This window comes from Mastacembelus armatus, chromosome 5, assembly GCF_900324485.2.
Source record: "Mastacembelus armatus chromosome 5, fMasArm1.2, whole genome shotgun sequence".
NCBI lineage: Eukaryota > Metazoa > Chordata > Actinopteri > Synbranchiformes > Mastacembelidae > Mastacembelus > Mastacembelus armatus.
In genome coordinates, this window is record NC_046637.1 from 24,930,773 (window position 1) to 24,953,948 (window position 23,176).

A 23,176-nucleotide genomic window follows, 5' to 3' on the forward strand; every position below is an offset into this window, starting at 1 on the left:
GTTTTTGGACTGTGGGAGGAAACCAGAGTACCTGGAGAAAACCCCCACAAGCACAGGGAGAACATGTGAACTCCACACAGAAAGGGCCCTGACAGGTTAGAAAACCTGGGGCCTTCTTGCTGTGAGGCAACAGTGCTAACCACTAAGCCACCATGCTGCCTTAACTATAACATATCAACACATAAGCTGTTTGACTCTCATTTTCAAAATCATTTCTGCAAAACAATTTACAAGGTCTGGTAGAAATAAAACCACTTCCAATTGTGCAATGACGGCATGTTAACTGCACCGTATCCAACTTCCCTCTGTCACATTCACCTTTAGAAATGAGCTACAACAGACTCATCCACTGACTACATACAGGCTTAGAAACCCCAACTATGAGCATGGACAAGTTAAGGAATACTAAGGACCCAGGTCTAAAAACACTAATCCCAGGAGACAGGCAGCAGCTCATCCACAGTCATCTTCAGGTAGGAAGATTTAACAGGTACACATCCAAACTATGAAGGATGTGAGTAAAAAACAGAAATAATTCCTAATGGATACATCCAAGTGTGTACAAGTTCACAAGTTACACGTGTGTACAAGTTCACAAGTTACGAGCAGAAATAAAACCGCCTCCAATTGTGCATATTTGCCTTCCAGAAAAGGGACTGGCTGTCACACCTCCGCCTTCCGTCTGCCACATTCACCTATAAAGCTGAGTCACAATGGACTCATGCACCACTGACTACACAGCCTTACAAACCCCAACAAGAAGTATGGCCTTGCCCCTGGAGACAGTCGCAAATCTGATCCAACAGTCTCACCAGGCAAAGACGAAGGCCTACTGTCCCTACAGCAAATTCAGAGTGGGAGCTGCTGTTCTGACCCAAGACAACAATATCTTCACAGGTACAGTACACGTGAAACTCTGCATTGTTAAATACTTAGTACGAGTGCTTTGACAAACATAAAGTCCACATCTGTTTTTCATTGGACAGTCCAGGATTAATGCTGAATAGCTTATATTCTTATTATGGTTATTATTCAGCAAAATGTACTTTTTCCAATGCTTCATTTATCAGCAAATCCAACTGAAAGCAGTAAACCTGGGGCTGACTTCATAAATACTTCTAGTACAACAGTAGAGGAAGAGGAAGAAATGTATAGGTTATATTTATATCTGCATCTGTACCTACAATACCTGTTACTGATTACTTTTACTACAAGATTACTGATTACTTTTACTACAAGATTACTTCATTTCTCTTAATACCGTTTATCTCATCCACTCAGTGCAAACATGCCACATGGGTGTGGACGTTACAAATTGTCATAAACGAGTACTCGCAGGTATTTCAAGCGTGTACACGTGTACACTTTCTCCATATGACAGCCTAACGGGACCACCTATCTGAAAGGTGCAGGGTCGGTGACAGCAGATATCCCACTGCCGAGGTATTAAAAATTATATATATATATATATATATATATAAACATATTCCGACTTCTTGGAACAATGAAGTCTGTTTCGAAAAACACGTTCGATGCGTTTTACAACCACAGTCAGTTGGACAAGCTGCGTCCAGAGTTCATCAAAACAAGCTGTTTTCCACGCAGGAGACGGTCAAGGTGTTACGCAGTGTGTTGCCTGCTGCGGCAGGAGCGCGCACGCTTAAAGCGAAAACGCAGTTGTTTAAAAGCACAATGTGAGCTGTGTTGGGCTTATCAGTGATCCTAACCGATCCTGGCTTCATTCTAGTTTCTGAATGTTTACAGTCATGTTTCATATGGCCGTGTCTGAAGCCACTCGGGTCATTATGGGTGTTTTTAAGAAAAACTTTATAGACTAATCGTTATGAGGTTTCAAGAAGGATCACTGAACACAAATATCAGATCATAACACATCTGACTCCTTCAGATGATTTTTAAGCAGTAACAACTAACAACTATCTAAATTTTTAGTGTCACACTGTCTGTGACATATAAAAAAGGCCTGTCCAGTATGTATATATATACATACATACATATATATATACATACATACATACATATATATATATATATATATATATATGAGAGAGAGAGTACAGAGTAAAGGTTTAATTTTAGCAGATGACTTAATTTTTTTGTTGGCAGGTTGCAATGTGGAGAATGCATGTTACAACCTGGGTATATGTGCTGAAAGGACTGCTCTTTCAAAGGCGGTGTCAGAAGGCCACAATGTTTTCAAGGCCATTGCAATTGCCAGGTAAAGTCCATCATTGACTAATAGTCTCTTAATTTCTATCCTGCAGCTGTATGGTCATTGATCCTATATTACAAAATAAGTCACACTCCAGAATTTTTCCAAACTGAGTCAAACTTATCTCATGACTTCTCAGAACACAAGTTTTAGAAACTTATGTTGAGCTGACTGATAAGTGTGGCAAAAAAACTTTTCGATGAGTGAAGCAGTAACATTTGCTGGACAGAGCACAAATGTGTTTAAAACAACAGGGAAACCTAAAGTGTGATTAAAATATTTATCACAGAAACACTGTGATGTGTGGTCATTATCCTTATATAATGATACCTGAGTACCGCTTTGAAAACACAGACCTTTCTCACTTCTGTGTTTTGCAGTGACATGAGTGACCAGTTCATCTCCCCATGTGGTGCCTGCAGGCAGTTCATGAGAGAGGTATCAGCTCAGCTTGTCTTGGTTTAGCAGTTTTATTCTAGTAATGTACAAATTTGTTTATGTCACTGTAAATATTATCTTCCAGGAGGTTTTGCCTCTTAAGAGTGTTGTCATATTTTCACTGATTTGTATTGGTGGGGGGTGAAACATAACTGGGGATACGTTATTTTTTACTCTCCAATGTTTTGAATGAATATCCTCTGTGCTATCAGTATAAATGGCTTTTGAGGAGAGTTGTTTTACACATGCATGTAGCCACTAGGAGTTATTTCTTTTGTTTTCTCACTTTCTCCACAGTTTGGGAAAAACTGGGATGTGTACATGTCAAAGCCTGATGGCAAATACCAGAAGATGACGGTGGAGGAGCTGCTGCCCGTCTCCTTTGGACCTGACGACCTGTCCATGAAGAAAGTGCCTCAGTAATAATGAAGGCAATAATGAGTAACGTGTCTGTACCACAGAACATGCTTTTGGTTCTCTGAAGCGCAATGTGCTTAATGCTCACGCTAAACATGTTCACGAATCGATGTGCAATAATATTTCTGTTGAATATTTGTAATTATGTTATCTGCTAACATGCGGCACATTTTACTCTGTATTTACTGGGTGTTTAAAAACACAAAATCAAGCTGATTGCTGGACTGTTAGCTAGAAAATTCAGAGCTTTCATTGGTGATCTATTTACTTACATTAACATACTGTATGCTGTGCTGTAGGAAAAAACATTTACGGTAATTAAAGAAGAATGAACGACTGTGACATATCTAAGCAAAAATATATCCACACAATTTAGTAAATAAATTCTTAAAAGCATTTTCTTTTAATAAGTTACACTTCATTTATGGACCTAAACAAAGAACATAGAAGAAAAATAATATTAATTGAAAAGTACAGTAATACAATGTACTGAAATCAGTATTTGTTGAGCAGCAAAATTATTCCAGATTAAAGGGACACAGAAGGGGTGAAGCATTTTGGTTGCCAGTGCAAATTCATTAAACAGTGATTAGTGATTTTAGGACTACTTATTCCATGCAGTAACATATACAGAGTTTTACGGGGATAGAATTAAAAAGGGCAAGTACAGTATGGTAGGATTTATCATTTCTCCCTGATTGAGGCAATTCTAAAAAAATAAGTGAAGTAAACCTCAGAGAAGAAACTCTAAAGGCAAAAAGGAAGCATATCGCCTGCCCAAAATCATATTTAACATATTCAGAATTCAAACTTGGCTTGCAGCATCATTAAATAAGCAGGAAGACATGGCAAATTGCTCTGTGTAGAAAAGCAGAAATGCCCTTAATAACATATAGAGATTAACTGATGTGGTATGAATAAGCTGCTATCTGTTCCTGATTCTGTTTGATCTACAATAACATGACAAAGACAATACCCAAGCTCAACTGAAGTTACCAAAACTTAATTTAAACCAATTATTTAGAAATTCAGTGCAAATGGCTGAGTCTGTAAGCCTCATTTAAACTCATATTTACCTGCTTCCAACGAAAGCCCATGTGACGATCCGAACGCACAAAGTAAAATTCTCCGTCAGTGGGACATAATGTCAAGGGTTAGACTCATGACAGGGCCCTGTAACTGTCAAAATCTGCTCAGGCTCTAGATGGTTAACAGTACTGCAAAACATATGTTTATCCCATGCTGTGTGACTTCACCTAATGAATGTGCAGAGAATAAAGTTAAAAGAGGAAAATACCTCAAAGAATTGTAGCCAGTTAACAACATGACTTTAATATGCAACAGACTCATATTGTACAGCAGAAGAAGTAGAAGATCTACTTTGCTGTTCTTTCCTATGGGGTTTCTCCTTATTTAGCACCTTGTGTCTCAAAACAAAAGCATTAAGTGCTGTCACACAGCTCAAACTCATGCATTTGCCACATGTCTTAAAGATGCACATAAGGGCATTTTAAAGGTTGATCTAAGCCACTGCTTTCCATCTCCACCACATAATAACACATAAAATAAAAAAGACTGTGTAAACTGCTTGTCACTGTGGTGGCATTGTGTACCTATGCAAAACAAAAGTGGATCATTTGAAAACTACAACATTGATCTGCAACACTCAAACAGGTACCATCAGGTACCATCTTACTTTGACCTCAGCTCTCCATGGAGCAGGTGTTAGCAGTTTCATCAAGCGAAGGCCACACAGGGACATGTAATCTGGGCAGGGTACCCTCCATTAGCCTCTCCATCCACAGTCCCAGCTTGTCGAGCTTATGATGGACTTCTATGCTGGTGGCCCTGCTGGAAGCTCTCTTAGGCCTGGACCCATCCTCGCTGGAACTGGATCGAGATCTTGAGTGGGAGCTAGACCTGGACCTTGACCGGGACTTTCTTCTGTCACAGAACGAGGTCTCGGATGAGGAGCTGTTGGGATCATCCCCTGTAAAGACAGGCCTAAAGAGACAAAAATATCTCTTGTGCCCATTAAGGGCCAGGACGTGGCCAGTGTAGTCTGAAGACTCATCATCTTCATCTGAGAGGCCATCTGTGGCATCAGAGGCTGAGTGAAAGAGTGATGGCATCCAGTGGCGGTGCTTATCAGCGTTGAGAAAAGAGAAGTGGAGGGTTTGAGTCCTGTGGTGGCAAAGGGGTTTGGGATTGATGGGCGGGACAAGCAAAGTTCAATGAAAAATGTGCATCAGTCCACCTGAATGGAGCCCATACATACTAAACTAAATAATATTATTTCAAGGTCCCTCTGTTTTTACACCCCCTTTTATATTGAGATACAAATAAAACAATGAAAACATTAAACAATAAAAAGGTAACAGAAACTAAAACTTCTACTAAGCCTAATACAACCACTTACCCTGAGAAAGAGAAAACCTCTTTGGCAAATTTCCTGAGCAAGGCATTCTTGGAGGCGTTGGTGAGCACCAACACAACATTGATGTGGCCAGGCCTCAGTCTGACCAAGTTGCTGGTGTACGTGATGTCTGTCAGCTCCGTCACTTCAACAAAATCCTTCTTAGGAGGACGACTGCTCAGGCCAAGAGGAAAGATGGACAAAGGTAAAGGTAATAAGAAATGTGGGAACTGAATTTCTGTGGATTTATTCTTTTTTGTGTATGTTGTGTTAGGATGGCTTCACTTCTTGGACAGTATGCAGGAAGTAACAGCTACGAATGACTCTGTCAATGCACACGTGGTATGTGAGAACTTTATTTATACAGGCAAAAAGAGCCAACTGATCCATTCATTCAATAAAGACATGAATTTATTGACTCCTCAAGGATTTGTTTAGGTTAGAAAAAAAACCACAAAACCCACATAGTCCTGACATATGCATACAAAGTCATTCAACTGTAAGATGGTTTTTAAATCCATCTTTTCAGACTGTAAAAATTCAGAACACATGCTACACATTTTGGGTATAGCCAAGTTGTTAAAGTCAAATTAGCTTTTGGTTGTGGCTTTTCTTATGTGTCCATCTTGTGTCTGCTTAAGGTCACTACATCACCTTGAAGTACTTGTTCTACTTGATGCATCATCCTCAGTTTGCGACTGCTCCTTCGGTTTGGGCTTCTGGGGTTTGTTTTCACCTGGCTCGCTGAAAATAGACCATGCTAAGGAAACCATCAGTGTGGATGCCCAAAGCTCTGAGCCCTTTTGGGGCAACACTGTCAGCCAGTGTTTGGCTCAAGTGGACTCAAAGGCAGGAGAAGAGTTAGACTAATGTCAAATAGCAAATTTCTATTGTAAAACTCTTTGGTATCTGATATTTATAATCCAAGACATTTAAAGTCAAATGTGTAACCACCTGAATGTAATTTCTCAGACTAAATGTCTCTCACCTGAAGGCCTGGATGATGACGGTACCAAAGAGTATGAAGAGAGCTGAGAAGATCAGTGACAAGATGGGCATCATCTCTCGCCTTTAGAGAGACAAAATATTGAGATTTATTATATTTAGGAGAAAATGCAAAGTAGCCTGTGTCAACCAATAAAATTACTACATGCAGTTCACATTTCTGAGGAGGTGCACAACCATGACTCTGTATGTGTAAATGCAGAGCCTCCACCAAGAACTGTATGTGGCTGTGTTGCAGAAACATGATTCAGCCTCTGATAAATAACAAAAATCAAAAAAGGGCATTACCCTTTTCTGCATAAGTTCTTTTTGCACTAAATGCAGTAGTTGTCCTAGGTGAGTGTTATCTTACCAGTTTGAGTAGAGAAGGTCATCATATATCTGAAGAATGTAATCACAGGCAGCATTCACCCACCGAATAATAAAAATCTGATGAGAGATTAAAAATAAAAAAGCAATAGCAACAAGAAAGAAAAAATCCAGTTAAAACATCATACTCAGATTCCTTTGTGCATGTCTGTACAGAACCAACCAGGTGGTCTCAAGCTGGGGTGAGTGCATGTCTGCTGTGACTTACAGGGGCCATCTCGTTGTTGAGTTCTGGCAGGGTGGCATCTGAGCTCAGGTAGGCTGGGTCTTTCTGAAGGAGCTCCAGATGTTCATGGAGGCGATACTTGTCTTCTTCACTGCCGTTCCAGCCACCATTCACAGAGCGGTACATAACCTTACCAGCCTGGCTCCGTCTCTCCAGAATCACCACCTGTTAGTGGTGTTGAAGAACACTTGCACTGGAAATTGAAACTTGCAGCATATATATAATTGGATTCATATCAAATTATGAGCATTTCCTGTTTATCTGATATAATCTCCATTTCCTTGTGTTCTCCTTGATGTTTGCGTACAGACAGAAACCTGAGGTCTGTTTTACGGCACCAGTGTGCAGAATATCCGTTTGCATGTGTGTGCGTTTCTGTGACTGACCTGAGGTGTGAGTGAAACTTGACTGTGGAGCAGTGCTTGACAGAGAGGCTGCTGCTGGCGCTGGTAGACATATGCAAACCGAAGCACCTCTTTGCTGTTAGCTGTGGCAAAGTCCAGGAAGGCCTTATTGCTTGGAAGAAAGGCTTGGTCCTCCCCTGTGATCAGCAGTACACAGTACCTGGGAACCATTCACACATATCAGTTGAAAAAGCTGTAATGCTCCTCCCCCTGTTCTGTCGTCATGCTCATATAATGTCTTACTTCCGGCGTCGGTGGAACTGCTTGACAGGACACAGCTCATCAAAAAGCTGCTGGTTGACGAGTCGTGGAACCTGCAGGAACTTGTTGTTGGAGACAAACTCATCCATGATCTGACGCTTCATCCCTCTGGCCTGAGAGAGAGAGAGAGAGAGAGAGAGAAAAGTCAGGACAAAGTTAAGTAGAGTAGGTGTGAAACATTTGGAAAAATAACAAGAAATCATATAAAAGTGTTTAATAATTTAACAATTAATATACAAAAAATAAGACTTAAAAAAACATGAAGGGGTCACTTTCTGTCAGAGAAATACCAAATATGATTAAGGCATCACCTTTAAAGCTGCAAAACATGTTTCAATCCAGCCTTAATGTTCTGTTATAGCAGAAAAAACTATTTCATCACTAAGGAAGCAGTGATCTAGGCTGCAGGGTGTACAGGCTATACCTGGATGATGTCAACAGGCTTCTCTGTGTCCTCTTTAAATAGCAGCATGGTGGGAGCGTATGTGTTTATGTTGAATTGCTGCAGTATTCGTGTGTTTTGAGGGTCACCCTGGTCCACGAAGCCAAAACGCACATAGTCTCTAAAGGCAAACGCTGTTAACTGCAGATTTAAGTGAATAATTAAATGCATTGAAATAAAGAAGTGGATGTGAAAGAGAAATGTTCAAGGCAAACAGAAACTGTTTCTATCTGTCTCTATCTTAATACTTCCTCTATCACTATCTATTTATTAGCATTATAGAAATCTACTTACAGGATAAAGGATACATTCATTGTATTACAGAGGAACTTTTGAATCAATGGTAAACAGAAAAAAGAAATAAGCAGAAACCGCTGCTTTCACAGATGTGTCTACAGTTGCTGTTGGGGATTATCAGCTATCATGTGCTGCAAATAGTCCACAGCACCAGATCTCAAAATAGTCCATTCAATTCAATGTATTTTATTTGCATAGTGCCAAATCACAATACAATCATCTCAAGGCATTTCACAAAAAACAAAAACCTATGAATTTGCTTTAAGAGCCAGACTACACAACTCTCTTTGCTGCTTACTGTAATAGTTTAATTAGTGCCCCACTTTTGTGCATATGTGTGTGCATGAATAAACTGCTTACCTTATAGAGCAGAGGAACAATGGGAACTTGGTCAAACAAGAGAACACTAGGTTTATTTTCCACCTGCCAACTATCCAGAAAAGCCAGGTAGTTGTTATCTGTGATCTGGAGAAACAATGGGAATTTGATCACTGTTGAATGATCCTGCTAAATGACATTGAAACTGGCTACCTTAAAAGAGCAGTTAGTTGTGGTTACCTTTTCCACCAGTCTGTGGGGCAGCAGATCCTCAATGAACTGTTGCAGGTGCTCTCGTACCACAGCCTGGTGGAATAAGGTCACCCTGCCGTTCAGCAGCCCAATGATGGAGGGAACACGGTGAACTCCCAGCTGGTTGGCCAGGCGACGCTCATAACCCATGTCCACAACGCCAATCCCCACACCTGGTGTGAAAGCAAAAATTGACTGCGATTATATCGGACACAGTACAGCAAAAGACAGGCTCTTGTGTGAAAAATAAACTCTAAACAGTAAGTGTGGACTCTGAAAAAGGTGGAAAACAGATCTGAGAGAAAATGTGCCCATTTACAGGTAAAATCATAAGGCATGTTGTTCATCTCAGGTAGGAACAGGTCAGATTAAAGGTCTAGTTGTAAACAGCAACCTCTGCAGTTGTGAATCCTTTTTTAAAAATGAATATTCTCCTTCCCCAAGTATCCACTGTTCAGCTGTAGTGAAACAGTCACTCTGAAAGTCTGTAAGGAGAACCAATCCAAGATTCTTACTTGTGTCTTTGAAATTAGTGAACAACTGGCTAATGGGTGAGGCTCATAAAATATTCATAGTGTACATCTGTTTTTAGTTTCTCACAACATCCTGTCTCTCTCATACCACTGTGTAAGAAAGCAACAGAGAAAAATGGTTAAAGCTAATTTTGAACCTGCCACAAATAAACAAGTGTTGTCTGTGTATTGTTTTTTTGAACAACTTAATAAAGCTGAGCAGAGGTGGGCAAGGCATGACAGGCCACTGTGTGATGCTAAACTATTACAGACCCAACCTCAAGGAGACTGGGAACACTCTACTTCTCACTGGCAGAAATAACTCAGCAACTTTAAATTCATCTCCAGTGCCAGACAACTGTTACACAGGACTGAGATTTCTCTGTCGGCTTTACAGTCTATTCAAGAAAACCAAGAAGAACAAATAAATCCCAATGAATAATTTAAAAATAACAGGCTCTGGGAAGCATCTCAACAGTCAGAATTACATTTGTCCTAACGGCCTGTATCTGAGCAAACAGAAACCTCATGATGACGCTTTTAGGGAAACCAACCCCACGGCTGAGTGTGTGTTAGGGATTGACTGGTATTGACAGCAGGCTTACCCAGTGGCTCGAGCTGCTGCACCGTCTCCTTCCACACGGGCTCAATGTGAATGCAGGCAAAGCACCACTCAGAGGTGACTTTGATTAGGTAGGGCCTCTTGTGGCTGTCTGGAAGGACATCGCTGTTAAACTGAGCGTGGTGAAGCAGGTACTTGCTGTCTGCAAAGTCCCTTGACCTGGAGGAGGGTCAGAAACAAGACAGTGAGGCTTTTAGTTGGACTTAGTCTACAGGGTGCTGCCAGGACACGACCTGAGACACAGCTGTATGGAGCATCTGTTCACTCACTGTAAATCTCGGAGCAGATGCCAAGCAGAGGCAGTAATTCAATAATCAAAGAAAAGAGTACCAGTTTAATGAGTAAAGTGTGGCTGACCAATTGAATCACTAACTTCACTAGAGGACTTTATTATACAAGGACAGTAACTTACTGTAAATAATCACATAGGCACATTTTTATTAGCATGATTGTCAATAACCAAACAAGAACATAATGAGGTGAGCAACATGCACCACTCACTGTGGAATAACCATAGCCTGCTAGGAAATAAATATTTACAAACAAAAGTCAACAAAGACATGTTGTGAAATGGACTAGTTACCTGGGGAAATGGAAAAAGGACTCATCAAAATAGAAGCTGTTGTGAAAGCCGCGGAATCCATGATGCTGCGACTGACCAAAGGGTTGGTTTTCATCCATCTGCCCATAGCGATCGAAGTTCGACCTTCGCTCCTCATTAGATAAAATCTGTACCCAAAACAGGGTGAAAGGCAGCAGTGAGAGGACGGTGCTATTAATGTTGTAGCCACTGCAGAGACATCATGATTCAGAAAGTGAAACATAACTTCTGTTTGCCACAGGTGTCGGCCGCAGCTTCTGTGAAATAGATCAGTGTTTCTTTTAACACTTCTACTTGAAATACTAAGAGAAATGGTCATGTGATCTTCCCAGGGGATTTTTTATTAAGTAAATTCGACCTCATTACCTTCCCAGCCTTGCAACATTATTGTTTAAATCATTTACTTAACATCTGTGTGTTTTCTTGCAGCATTTGTTGGTCAAAGCCACTTTGACATAAACTTTAGACACTTAAATATCTGTGTAAACATGAAACAGGGAATGGAAATAGTTTAATAAGTCTAGGTCTCTGCCCTCTTGGTGGTCGGGTTTGGACACACTTAGTCCAGTACGTTTGCACCCACCTCATATGACTTAGAAATCTTGATGAACATGTCTTCAGCTTTAGGGTCTTTGTTCTTATCTGGATGCCTAAAAAGCAGCATCACAAACCACAGGTAGGTTCATACAGGGATAGAAAGGGGCGTCGTGTTTAACAGCTTAAATCAGAGCATGTTGTGATGTGTTAAATGTAACAAGCACCACAGTGTGCTGTGATAAATAACTGGACTCGGTGGGTCACTCACCATTCTCTGGCAAGGGTCTTGTATGCCCTTTTGACTTCTGCTTGACTGGCGCTCCGGCTGACACCCAAGACCTTATAGGGGTCATACTCGGCAGCTGCTTCCCCCACTTGAACACTGAGCAGCAGCAGAAAGACGGCGAGTAAAAGTGAACATGTCCGAGGATGTCGGCTCGGTGTCCTAACAGTCATCTCTGGCCACTGTCCTCGTCCAACGTTACCGTCACTTAGCTAACGAGCTGCCCGGTAAAGTAGCGCTAAGATGACGCTACGAAGCTATTGCTCAACGGACATGCACATCAGGCTAAGAGCTTACATAGCGGCTCTGCTGGCTTCATCGATATTTGGCTTCAGTGCAGACGAGATACTATATTTTTTACGAGGAGACTATTTGTTAGCTAACGTTTATGCTGGAGCATAGACGTAAGCACGTAGATGCCACATCGGGGCTGCTGGATGCGTCTCACACGCCGCCATATTGGTACGGTAGAAAACACCAGACGCTTGTGTTGCGGGTGGTTTAATAATCGAAGAAATGCAAAAAATGTTTAATGAAGGAGTGATCACCTCAGTTTTTATATTTCCTGATAATCTTTGCAAAGTTAGTGCCAATAAAAAATGTTTCTATAAATGCAGTAATTTTTCCTTAATTTTATTTTCAGGGGGATATAAATGTAAGTCTGGTTTCATTGTCTGCATATATGTATATACCTGTTACACACTAAATAGATAGATAGATAGATTGTGGTGTTTTAATATTAAAAAAAATGCATTTTTAATTTAAGTATTCTTTATTAAAAACAGATTTCTGGGAATCGTAAAAAAACCCAAAAGCTGGAAAATCAGTTCCGTGAGTCGTGATGATTTTAATTGGGTTAAAATAAAATCCTTCACACACATACATGCATTTGAAGGCGTCACCTTTCCGTCCCAACATGGCGCCCGCGTTTACGCATGGCAATAAGAAGCTTCTACATGATGTATATCTATGATTGACGTGCGCAAATCGTCAGTGTCACCTGCAAAAACGCATTGCGGTTCCGTTGCCAAATTTCTAAATACATTTCCCCAGAATAATTTATTAAACTGAAAATATATTCTAAGAAGAATTTGTAATTTGTGAAAATGAAATAATCTTAACATCACAATTTGTGAGAGACTCACAGTATTGCTGTAGAGCGTTACATATGATAGATTTATGCAGCCTATACATGTGAAGTGCGAAAAATTTTTTTCGACAACTGGTGAACCTAAAGCTTTAACCAAAAGCTTTGCAAGTTTGTGAAGACAGATTTAGGGTTGTTCTGCCCGGCCAATACTAAAAAACCCAAACATGGGTCATTCATTCATTTGAGAAGTTGGTACATGTGCCTTTTTTGGCATGTTAACTTAAAAAATAAATAAAATTGTTTTGCCAACTACTTTTCTGCCAATCAACTAATTACTAAAATGGTAATTTCGCCAATAGAGTAGACCTACTAATCGGTTTTTACTGATCAGTATACAAATACTGAAATCAATAATACATAATTGGGATCATTAGGAAATAAATTATCTTGTATTAAAACATCATTTGTGCAGAATCCTAATATTCTACTCCGATGCTTTTATTTTGAAGCAAAACACAGATGACGTCCGGTGTAGTTCACGCCAGAGAAGGGTGATTAATGCGCATGCTCAAATCAGCGGCTGTGCTCAAAGTGTTTGCCTTTCATTTTACTCATTTTACACTTTACCACACGTACAATATTTAACAATGAATGGGTTTTTCACGGATCTCGTTTTTATAAGTACAATTATAGGTGTACATGTAATTATAACGTCGTACCAGATCTTGGTAAAAACTCCAGCGTTAGACTTTGAGTTAGTCCATCCTCCCCCGTGAGGTTATATGAATTTAATACTAGTTATACAACCCGTTTGACCATTAGGCGATTTATTTTGGGGTGTTTTAGTGCTTCTGCTGCCGGGGGCTTCACTTCCGTTTCCTCCTCGTCAAGCCACAGAGGTGCTGTGCTTCACACTGGTAGACACAACATGAACACAGCGGTTCATTGCTCAGCTCGTCAAAACGCTTTAACCTGCTGATCGTGACTTGTCTGAGCGACTTTGCTAAACCGAGTGGTTTCCGTGTCCTTGTCAGCTCAGCATGAGCAGTTTGTGTGTGTGTGCGTCCAGCGGACTGAGCTCACAAAGTGCGCAGAGGCTCTTGACTTAGCGGCTAACGTTAGCGCCGCAAAGCTGCAGCTGTGGCCCGCTCAGGCTGTGTCAGTCACCGAACAGCTGCTTTTCACTTAGCTAAGGTAACTAACAAATCCTCTTCGATCCAGGACTGCAGGACAGTACTGTTGTTTATCCCGTGTGCGCCTCAGCCCAGCAGGCAGGTGGAGCTATGAAATCATGGGTGTGTTGCTGAGGTCAGGCTGCTGTGCTGACATAACTACTGTCCAAATGCAAACATGGTAACCTTACTAGCTAAAACACAAGATGGGATGATGCTACCATCATTTTTATGCCGCTTGTTATCAGCCTGACATGACGTGTTCTGGTGGTCATAAATAGTTATTTACACTTGACTGACTGTAAATAAAAATTGTAAGTTAATATGTAAATATGATACTTACTGCACTTTTATTCATTTTCTTTCTGATACCATGAGAAATGCACAACCTGCAGCTGCCTAATGCAAGTTTTCTGATAATTGTTTATGGATCTGGATGTCTGTGATTGTCAATCTATCAGTGTCTGATTTAGGTGCTTTGCTAATTAACTTGATGTTGCATTAATGCTCCAATCTTTTGTGTTTTTCAAACAGATTGAACACCATGAATCTGGTGCGTCTAGTGTGCCGTCACAAGACAGCCCTGGTTATTGGCACAATTTGCAGTTTTGCTGTAGCTCTTGTCTTCCTGGCCAAATGTACTTCAGAAACCCTGAAACAGGGCCACCAGGATCCTCCAGGTCTAGCCCCTCATGCCATTTCTTCACAGTCTCGTCAAGAGCACCTGAATCCCTCCTCCACATCCTTGTCAGCATTCCTCGTGGTCCTCATCACCACCGGGCCTAAGTACACCGAGCGGAGGAGCATCATCCGCAGCACCTGGCTTGCCAAGCGGGATACTGATGTTCTGGCTCTCTTTGTCGTAGGAACACAGGGGCTTTCCAGCGAGGACCTTCAAAACCTTAACACGGAGCGAGGACGGCACAATGACCTGCTCTTACTGCCTGATCTGCGAGATTCCTATGAGAACTTAACACTCAAGCTTCTGCATATGTACTCCTGGCTGGACCAGAATGTGGAGTTCAAGTTTGTCCTCAAAGCAGATGACGACACATTTGCTCGCTTGGACCTCCTCAAAGAGGAGCTGAAGGGGAAAGAGGCCAACCGGTTATACTGGGGCTTCTTCTCAGGGAGAGGCCGAGTGAAAACAGCCGGCAAGTGGCGGGAAAGCTCCTGGGAGCTCTGTGATTACTACCTGCCGTATGCACTGGGTGGTGGCTACGTCCTCTCAGCTGACCTGGTACGTTACATACATCTGAATGCAGCCTACTTCAAGACATGGCAGAGTGAGGATGTGTCACTGGGTGCCTGGCTGGCACCGGTGGATGTGCGGCGGACACATGACCCACGTTTTGACACGGAATATAAATCACGTGGTTGCAACAACAAATATTTGATCACACATAAGCAGAGCTTGGAGGACATGTTAGAAAAACACCAGACTCTGCAGCGCGATGGCAGACTCTGTAAAGAGGAAGTAAAGCTGCGACTCTCTTACGTGTATGACTGGAGTGTGCCACCCTCTCAGTGCTGCCAAAGGAAGGATGGCATTCCTTAATTCTTCTTTTTACATGGCTGATGGCTGTCATCCAAGAGAAATAATGAGTTATGCATTCCAAGCAATTTTTCTGTGTTTAGGATTGCATAACTACTTGACGTAATAAGAAATGTCAATCCTGTAAAAAAAAAAAAAAGAAGTGTTTTAAAGTCTTTAGTCTCCATATTAGTTTAGTCCAGGTTTGAAAAAAATACTGTCTGGTAGTTTTTGAGAAAGATTTTGCGCCATGTGATTCAAATGGAGGAAAAGCCATTAAAGCCATTTCTGTTTTTGTAAACAGAATGAAGGTTTCATTAAACTGAAACTGGGTTTAAAACAGTCTAGCCCAGGTTTAACCAGGCCAGGTACAACAGTTTTTATTTCTTCTATCTAGACCTTGTTTAACGTGGTGTAAAAAGGTCACAAATAAAATGCAGTTTTAAACAGTGCTACAACTTTTTGAATGCAATTTTACAGCTGTTGTACAAAGTACTAATAACAGAGAATTGGCCAAAAAAAATATTACAGTTTAACTCTCGAGTTGGAAGCCAGCTTCAGCCATGTGTCCTCCTTGATCCATAATCTGTTTTGGACTTGTTACTGGCGAACTGCCATCCTTCCTCAGTGGTAACGTCAGCGCTCTCCCTACCACCAGTTTACTACGTCAGTGGCCCAATTGTCGCCTCTGTGTGTGCTTTTGTTGTAACCCTTACTAAATATTTTCAAACAGTATGACTTTTATGGTTATTTTAGTCTAGTAGTAGCACAGGGAAACACAGATGGGAGATTCTTAGTCTACCATGATGTCTACATTCTTTTTAAAGCATTTTATGTATTTTATTTATTGTTAATTTATTGTTCAGCAAACAACACATTGGTACTGAGTTGGACAGGAGTGGATATGGTTGCTGCTTGTGTGTGTTGGGGAGAAATGACATGTAATTTACACATTTAATGGACTAGAAATGTTCACAATGTTAAACTTTTGTTTATGGTTAACATTACAAGAGGGTCCAAGTGTTTTTTTTAGATGCAGAGAGTCTGTAATACAAAAGTGTTGAATGTGTTTTATTCAAAAGACCTTACACCTTATACTGGCACCTATGTGAGGACTTTGTGTTGACAGGCGACACTTACACTTTAGGTTCATTCAGCATTTATTGTGTGGAGATATTAAGTTATTTGTGATAGTTTGTTTGCAGCGTACCATAGATTCAGTCTGAGAAATCAGATTTAGAATACCAGCTGGCACTTGGTCACTTTTTATTAAAAAACATTAAGTTCATTAAGTAATTTTCATGGTAACTTCTTTTTTCTGACGAACGGTTCTTCAGGTTTAACTGCAGTGTCCTGCAATGTGTTCAGCAGCTTTGAGCAAAGGGTACAATACATTGGAGTAAGAAAAGTTAAGGAATCCTGCAAAACGAGCTCCAGCCAAGCTCATTTTTATGACTGCTAACTTAATGTGAATAATCAATTACTGTTCCTTACTGTTATTAATAGCAGATTCTTATTCAACATAACATTCATTTCAGTGTTTGTTTATAAGTACATGACCTGCTTCCCTAGTTTTATTAAACATTGAAATGTATTCCTGTTGCTTATATCTTATTTTGTTTATTTATTTAAAAAAAACACAACTGTACACTGCTGCCGTGACAGTCAGTTTCATTCATGTAAAATGCTTAAGAAAAAGCAGAACTGCTTCCAAGAGAGCTGATTAAAAAGTTAAGATTGTTCCTAGTATAGAAACATGATGTTCTGTGGGTGCTGCTGTTCACTTCTGTCTCAAAATAGGGCTGATGAATTCAGAGATTCCTGGAATACAAATCTCTTGTACTGTAGATTATAAATTTTCTGATTTGACCTGCAGTGTTCAGTTGAAGAGGATCCTCCTGAGGACTAGCAGTAGCACCAGAACCTGTGTTCCTGTAGCTCTGGTTTTCACGGTGAAAAAATCTGGATAAGATTCAGGGTTTCTCTCACATGGATAAACTCTGGTACAATCTGGAGGTTCTTGTTCCTCTTCTTTTCCAAACGTCTGTGCTTGGGGCTACAGCTCAGCAGGTACTGGGTTTTTGGGGCAGATTAAAAATCTGATTAATGTGTATCTGTCAATCCATCCATCCATTCTCTATACCGCTTAGTCCAATTCAGGGATACCGGGGTGGCTGAAGCCAATCCCAGCTGACATTGGGCTAGAGGTGGGGTAGACCGCACCATGGTGCTGACAATATCATTTTAAAAACCTTAACTAAAAAAAGTAAACAACATTGAAGTGGCTTTTTTTTAGTTTGGCCTGACTGATTTAACCATCTAGCTCTACTTTAGACATTCTCCTATAGATGTTTCTACAAATATTTGTATACAAACAGATAATAGGTGTTGTATTACCCACATTGTGTTTTCTGTATTTGTTCTTAACTAACATACTTACAGTTTGTATCTTCTGCTGTCTTGTGTGTAGCTTCACCTCCAAGTCAGAGGGGTGGAGGGCCAGCTCCTTCCTGCTCTGCCTGTTTGGGTTCCAGCACAATCTGCAGCTCCGGCTTTCTTCTCAGCAGGAAACCTCTGTGGACACATGAACAAGAACGATAGAGAAAAACAAATAAAAATTTTGAATCAGCTTTATTGGCCAAATTTGTGCTCACAAAGAAGGAATTTGACTCAGATTCTGCTCTCTTTAAATACAAGAAGTAAAATAAACCTTTAAAAAAAGGAAAATAGGTTAAAAAGAAGGAAAACAAAGGAAATAAAATTTTTTAAAAAAGGCTAGAAAAAGGGGGTCATATAATATATGTGGACAGAATGTTGTTGCTATTGATTGTGGTGTAGTGACATATATTATTTTGGCTTTCTCAGGCACAAGCATGAGAACACTCACTCCCTGCTGAGAGATTATCAGTGATCTCTAGTAAAGTGTGAACCTTTGACTTGATCAGTGTTAAACACCACCTAAGCATGTTGCTTATCCCCATCCCCGCCCTGGTCAGCTGGACTGGAGAAACCTAAGAGGACTGACTGACTGAGCAGCTGATCTGGAGAACTATCACTAACTAAACAAGACAGAAACATTAAACCTAAAACATACAAATACACAAAAACACACAAATGCACTCAGACCCCCATACTACATATGAAGACTGTAGAGTGAGCAGTGTGATGTTAATGTTCAAACTTGCTTAAATATTGCTTCTACATTTGTGATTAAGTAAATGATAATTTATTAATTAAAAATTACTAAAACTGCATCATATTCATGTCACCATTTCCCCACCTAAGAGAGTAAAAATGATAAAGTCAGTCTTACCTGTGTACTGCTGTTACAGTGAGGCCAACCTGAACAGGTGTGCTGCACTGAACTGTGATCTAATAGGACCCTTTTCTCCGCAGATGTTCCCTTAAGGAGAGAAACTTTGACTTTGACAGAAAGAGCACATTTAGGGATAAGGCTAATGTAGTCACTGGGATAATGTAATGTGGGAAGAAATAACAAAAAACATGTGAATTCAGTTGTCATCACAGACCGAATCATATTCCAGATTCACATTCATAAGTTCTACTTAAGTTCAACTTAAATTTATCAATGCCTTCATATACTTTTCAAAATAAAGTTACTATTGTCTGCTGTCTTCACATTATATTTAAGTTGGAAAATGGGTTTAAAACTCAGAGCAATGCAAATAAACAGATTCTGCACCATTTTGACTGTCTGAGCCTGAGGTTATTTGCATAGCAACCACTATGATGCTGTTAGCTCTCTGAACAAACCCATTGTAGTGTGGAATGAAGTTTAATCTTCATTCTTCCCCTTGCTATACTGCCTCTGTTATACTAAGGTGTGTCCAGGTTTAGAGTTGCAAGCAGCAGCATCGTTTTTCAACAGATTGTTAATTATACCCATCTGTTTTCTTTTCTTCTTTCTTTCTGCAAAGTAGGTGGTGCCACCATATCACCCTACCTGTGGAGAATAGTGTGCTCGCCACATCTTGTTAAAATGTTGTGAGCAACGGCATGTGAGCAATTCCCAGACCTGTTTGTATATTGGCAAACTGCAGATTTAGCTATTTCCGGACTGAAAATGACTATAAATATGTAGAAATGACTATATACAAATATGGAACAATGTCAGGGACAATTTAAGTTGTCTTTTTCCAACTGTGTTTCTGTTTTTCTATCAAAAGATTTTATGGAAAAAAACAATTGCTGTGAGTCTTACACTCCAATAGATGGCAGTAAACGAGATGGACCTCAGCAAATACGAAACGTAGAAGAAGAAAAGCAAGCGAAAGCGGAAATGCCAGCCGAAGGATTGCGAAGTGAAGTGGGTTACATCTGTACTTTCTAAAACATGATGGCTTGTTGATTTAAAGGACCGATCAGTCACATAACACTGTCAACGAGCAAACTGCGAAGATGACAAATGGTGAGTTCACTGTGTTATGAAACCAGACAAGAAGCAGGACGTGAAGCTGAATTAGGTCAGACTAACGGGAGGCTAGGTTAGCTGTAGACGTGGCCCTGGGGCTGGTAGCATCAAACAAAATAAATGTCTTAAAATCAAACGTGTTGTGTCGCCTCTTGGTAACAAGTATATATTTATTTTACAGTCCCCCTTTTACAGTATACAGCTCTTCTTTTCAAACCTTTTAATGCTTTTAGTGACATCGTGTTTTGTGACTTGCTAACTGGCAGTGACCAGGGTATCGGTGGCTAATGCTAACCATGTTAGTTAGCTGAAAGACAACAATAAATAAATAAAAAAGGCAAGATGCTGTTTTGATTTTTATCTGTTATTTTGCTGCAAATGTGAGCAACTCTACACTCAGCCCAGTCTGCAGATGCAAATAGGCTGGAAGGAAAATCTACAGTGTGTATATGTTGTTTGAAAAACCTTAAATAATAGACACATCATCAGACACAGAGCTGCAACAGCATGAACATAATCCTTTGTCTCTCATGAGGTGATGCTCCATTTATTTGCCATATATAAACATCTCCATGTAAAATCCTCACAGTGATGAGTTTTTGATATTGTGTCTTTTAGTGGCTTCTCACTTTTTAACTGTGGAATTTGTTTGTGACATTATGTGTTCAGTCTGTCTTTTTATTTCCAAAGAGGCTTTTTCACATTCCCAAATTTAAACTAAGGTGAAGAACTAACCGAACAGGAAGGAGTAACTTTTACTTTAAAGTGGACGTCTCATCACTGGCTATAGTCAGGGGCCTTTCAGTTCTACCTGATGTTAACTTAATGCAGACTGCTACATGTAAACACTCTTTTTCGCATTCAAGCATATTGTGTTTGTCTTATTGCTGTTTTTGTCTAATGTCATTTGGTTAGTAGATTCTGCTTTGTGCTGTGTGAGTGTAAGTTGAATAAACTATGCTTTCACACTTTGTGACATTATCCTCCACTTCTGTAGTGTACTCTTTCGATGGCATCCTGGTGTTTGGGCTGCTGTTCATCTGCACCTGTGCGTACCTCAAAAAGGTACCTCGCCTCAACAGCTGGCTGCTGTCAGAGAAGAAAGGAGTGTGGGGCGTCTTTTACAAAGGTAGCTATAAAATCCATTAACAGTAAACACACCTGTAATTTCTACACAAAACCCCAAATGGAAAGCTGGAGAAGGTATTTTTTTAAGTGGAGTTAACAAAATCAAATATGAATGTGTGGAAGATGTCAGAGAAACTTTGAAAAATACTTCTTCATGGATTACACTCAATACTGACTGAAGGGTACATTTTCTGCTTCAGCTTGATAGTGGATACCCATTTGTATAGACATTGTAAAATGGTTGCTCTTTTTATACCAATTTTAGTTTTTATCATTTGGTTCCTGCTGTTATTAGTTGTACTTTGTGTTCCTTCTACTCTTACATGTAAGAAAGGGCCAATGTGGAGGCAAGTACATAAAAGCCTTCAAGGCTAAAAGTCATAACTTTAACTTCAGGCACAGTTTCATTTCAGAGTTAAAGGTCTATGCACGGAGTCAAACTACAAAAAATGTGACAGTGCCCAAATATTTTCAGACCACCATTATTAGACTCTTGGCTTTTGCTTACCAACTCTCACCTCACTCATACCCATCTGTTCATACTATTTGCAGCGAGTTAATTGTTTTGTATGTTTATAATTGACTTGTAATTTGCTCAGTTCATCTTGTCAATCCTCCATCTTCTTCTCAGCTGCAGTAATTGGGACACGGCTCCACATCGCTGTGGCAATATCCTGTCTGGCCATGGCTTTTTATGTGGTCTTCTTAAAATGATAGAGCCAGACTGGACTGGAGAGGGGGCAGGATGGAGATGGACTTATCTCAGTGGTCATCACTTCCACTGTCATTTCATCTGCTAATCCTTGTTGTGGGACACTTCTTGGATTACATGACCGATGAAACCCCATCGCCCTGTGGAGCCATGCGAAAGACTAGCCAGTGCTGCCCCCTTCTGGTGACTGGGTACAAAACTCCTCCCTTGATAAAGTGTGTGCACTACAGACATGAAGGGCATCCTGAATCTACTCTGCAGTTTTTACAGAGGAGAGAGTCTGTCTGGTCACATAGTGTCATTCTGTTGTTCGGTAACAGTTTGTTGTCTCCATCCACATCCCATAATTATTTATACTGAAGGATGCAGGATTGAAAGGCAGTGTGGGAATTATACCTTATACCTGTATACAACCTAATGTTAGCATACATGTATATATTTGGAAAAAAATGCTAATAGAAAATTTCCAGAGGTTATGTGTGATCAAGCTAAAAATGATCAACTCTGCTTGCTCCCAGCTATGCTGTTTTTCTGGATCATGTCTTGTGTCAAGGGTGGAGGGAAAGATGAACAGAGCTAATATATAAAGATGTTCTTGTGTACACTATTTTACATTTTTAGCTCTTTTGTTAACAGTGCTGTTTGAGATTGCTTAATTTTTCTAGTTATAAAATACACATTTTACTACAGCTGTATGTTGTATTTGACATCTATTATTAGATAAATGTTCCAAATTGGATGGTAAAGACCTTAAAAGATATATATCAACATATTGTAAAAATTGGATACCTATTTTAGAATGGCCAGAAGATTTAAATGCACGTGATGGTGGTTTTTGGTGCCATTACATACTGTTACTCCGAGTTTAATTCTGCCACTTTATTTTTTAAATTGGTTTGGGAAGGGATGCAATTCAATTTTGAGTAAAAGACTGATCATACAGTTTCTGTGTTTGTCATGTTTTTAAAGCAAAACAGGTTTAAAGTGACATGCAGCACCCGAAAATATTGACTCTAGTCCCTTGGGAGTTATTTTTTTTTATTGATTTATAACTGTGAAACACAGTGGATGTAATTATGTTTTTGGTACTCATCAATAGAATGGATGCAATAAAAGAATAAACCCTTTAAATTAGTCTAAATACAGTAACAATCTGAAATAACCTTCTTGAATCTGTCACATGGGTAGATTTATATCAGTTTTAAGCATCTGGATAGTACAATTTTGCCCAAATTGTTTTTTACAAACATGCTTAAACTTCACAAGTCACATTATGCCATGATGAGTACTACCAACTCTGAATTAAATGAGGTCATTTCTGGTCTTAAATATTATTTTAAAGACATCTATATGCAGCTTTGGCTTTATGTTTATGTATTCTCATCTCAGGTTTTCCTTCAAGATGTCTCTGTATTTTGTTGCCCTTACCTCCCCCCTTATGGGCCTGCTGCAGAAAAACTGAAAAGAAATCCCCACAG

The 23,176-nt window shown here is 40.0% G+C and overlaps 4 protein-coding genes across 6 annotated transcripts; 3 read left to right on the top strand and 1 right to left on the bottom strand.

Annotated features, from left to right (window-relative positions):
- The first annotated feature begins 342 nt into the window (after positions 1-342).
- Positions 343-3,481, top strand: LOC113129974 (cytidine deaminase-like). The gene is made up of 5 exons (XM_026306256.2): positions 343-473; positions 649-897; positions 2,125-2,236; positions 2,611-2,668; positions 2,966-3,481. The coding sequence occupies exons 2-5, from the start codon at positions 714-716 to the stop codon at positions 3,089-3,091; spliced, it is 480 nt and encodes a 159-aa protein (XP_026162041.1). The 5' UTR covers positions 343-473; positions 649-713; the 3' UTR covers positions 3,092-3,481.
- On the bottom strand, positions 3,466-12,067 carry LOC113129972 (dnaJ homolog subfamily C member 16-like). Its single transcript, XM_026306252.2, has 15 exons — positions 11,616-12,067; positions 11,394-11,460; positions 10,793-10,938; positions 10,193-10,368; positions 9,064-9,248; positions 8,866-8,970; positions 8,191-8,349; positions 7,749-7,879; positions 7,488-7,665; positions 7,084-7,266; positions 6,859-6,935; positions 6,490-6,570; positions 6,156-6,245; positions 5,505-5,675; positions 3,466-5,269 (listed from the first exon to the last, which is right to left on the bottom strand). Exons 1-15 carry the CDS (start codon positions 11,801-11,803, stop codon positions 4,789-4,791), a joined length of 2,418 nt encoding a protein of 805 aa, XP_026162037.1. The 5' UTR covers positions 11,804-12,067; the 3' UTR covers positions 3,466-4,788.
- Positions 12,068-13,310: 1,243 nt separating this feature from the next.
- b3galt6 (UDP-Gal:betaGal beta 1,3-galactosyltransferase polypeptide 6) lies at positions 13,311-16,695 on the top strand. 3 transcript variants are annotated; one of them, XM_026306254.1, is made up of 2 exons: positions 13,311-13,991; positions 14,427-16,695. In XM_026306254.1, the coding sequence occupies exon 2, from the start codon at positions 14,437-14,439 to the stop codon at positions 15,448-15,450; it is 1,014 nt and encodes a 337-aa protein (XP_026162039.1). In that variant the 5' UTR covers positions 13,311-13,991; positions 14,427-14,436; the 3' UTR covers positions 15,451-16,695. The 3 variants fall into 3 exon arrangements, with proteins under 3 accessions (XP_026162039.1, XP_026162038.1, XP_026162040.1); XM_026306253.1 differs by having other exon boundaries at positions 13,311-13,914; XM_026306255.1 differs by having other exon boundaries at positions 13,311-13,619.
- A 3,007-nt stretch (positions 16,696-19,702) lies between these two features.
- On the top strand, positions 19,703-22,640 carry tmem167b (transmembrane protein 167B). The gene is made up of 3 exons (XM_026305809.1): positions 19,703-19,855; positions 20,856-20,987; positions 21,618-22,640. The coding sequence occupies exons 1-3, from the start codon at positions 19,846-19,848 to the stop codon at positions 21,698-21,700; spliced, it is 225 nt and encodes a 74-aa protein (XP_026161594.1). The 5' UTR covers positions 19,703-19,845; the 3' UTR covers positions 21,701-22,640.
- The last annotated feature ends 536 nt before the right edge of the window (positions 22,641-23,176 follow it).

Coding starts and splice junctions, on each gene's coding strand:
- LOC113129974 (XM_026306256.2), top strand. CDS start 714: ATGGACTCATGCACCACTGACTACACAGCCTTACAAACCCCAACAAGA. Junction 898..2,124: donor AGACAACAATATCTTCACAG/GTACAGTACACG, acceptor TTTTGTTGGCAG/GTTGCAATGTGGAGAATGCA. Junction 2,237..2,610: donor AAGGCCATTGCAATTGCCAG/GTAAAGTCCATC, acceptor TGTGTTTTGCAG/TGACATGAGTGACCAGTTCA.
- LOC113129972 (XM_026306252.2), bottom strand. CDS start 11,803: ATGACTGTTAGGACACCGAGCCGACATCCTCGGACATGTTCACTTTTA. Junction 5,676..6,155: donor AGTAGAACAAGTACTTCAAG/GTGATGTAGTGA, acceptor TGGCCTGAGCAG/TCGTCCTCCTAAGAAGGATT. Junction 5,270..5,504: donor GAGGTTTTCTCTTTCTCAGG/GTAAGTGGTTGT, acceptor TTGCCACCACAG/GACTCAAACCCTCCACTTCT.
- b3galt6 (XM_026306254.1), top strand. CDS start 14,437: ATGAATCTGGTGCGTCTAGTGTGCCGTCACAAGACAGCCCTGGTTATT.
- tmem167b (XM_026305809.1), top strand. Junction 20,988..21,617: donor GTGGGGCGTCTTTTACAAAG/GTAGCTATAAAA, acceptor TCTTCTTCTCAG/CTGCAGTAATTGGGACACGG.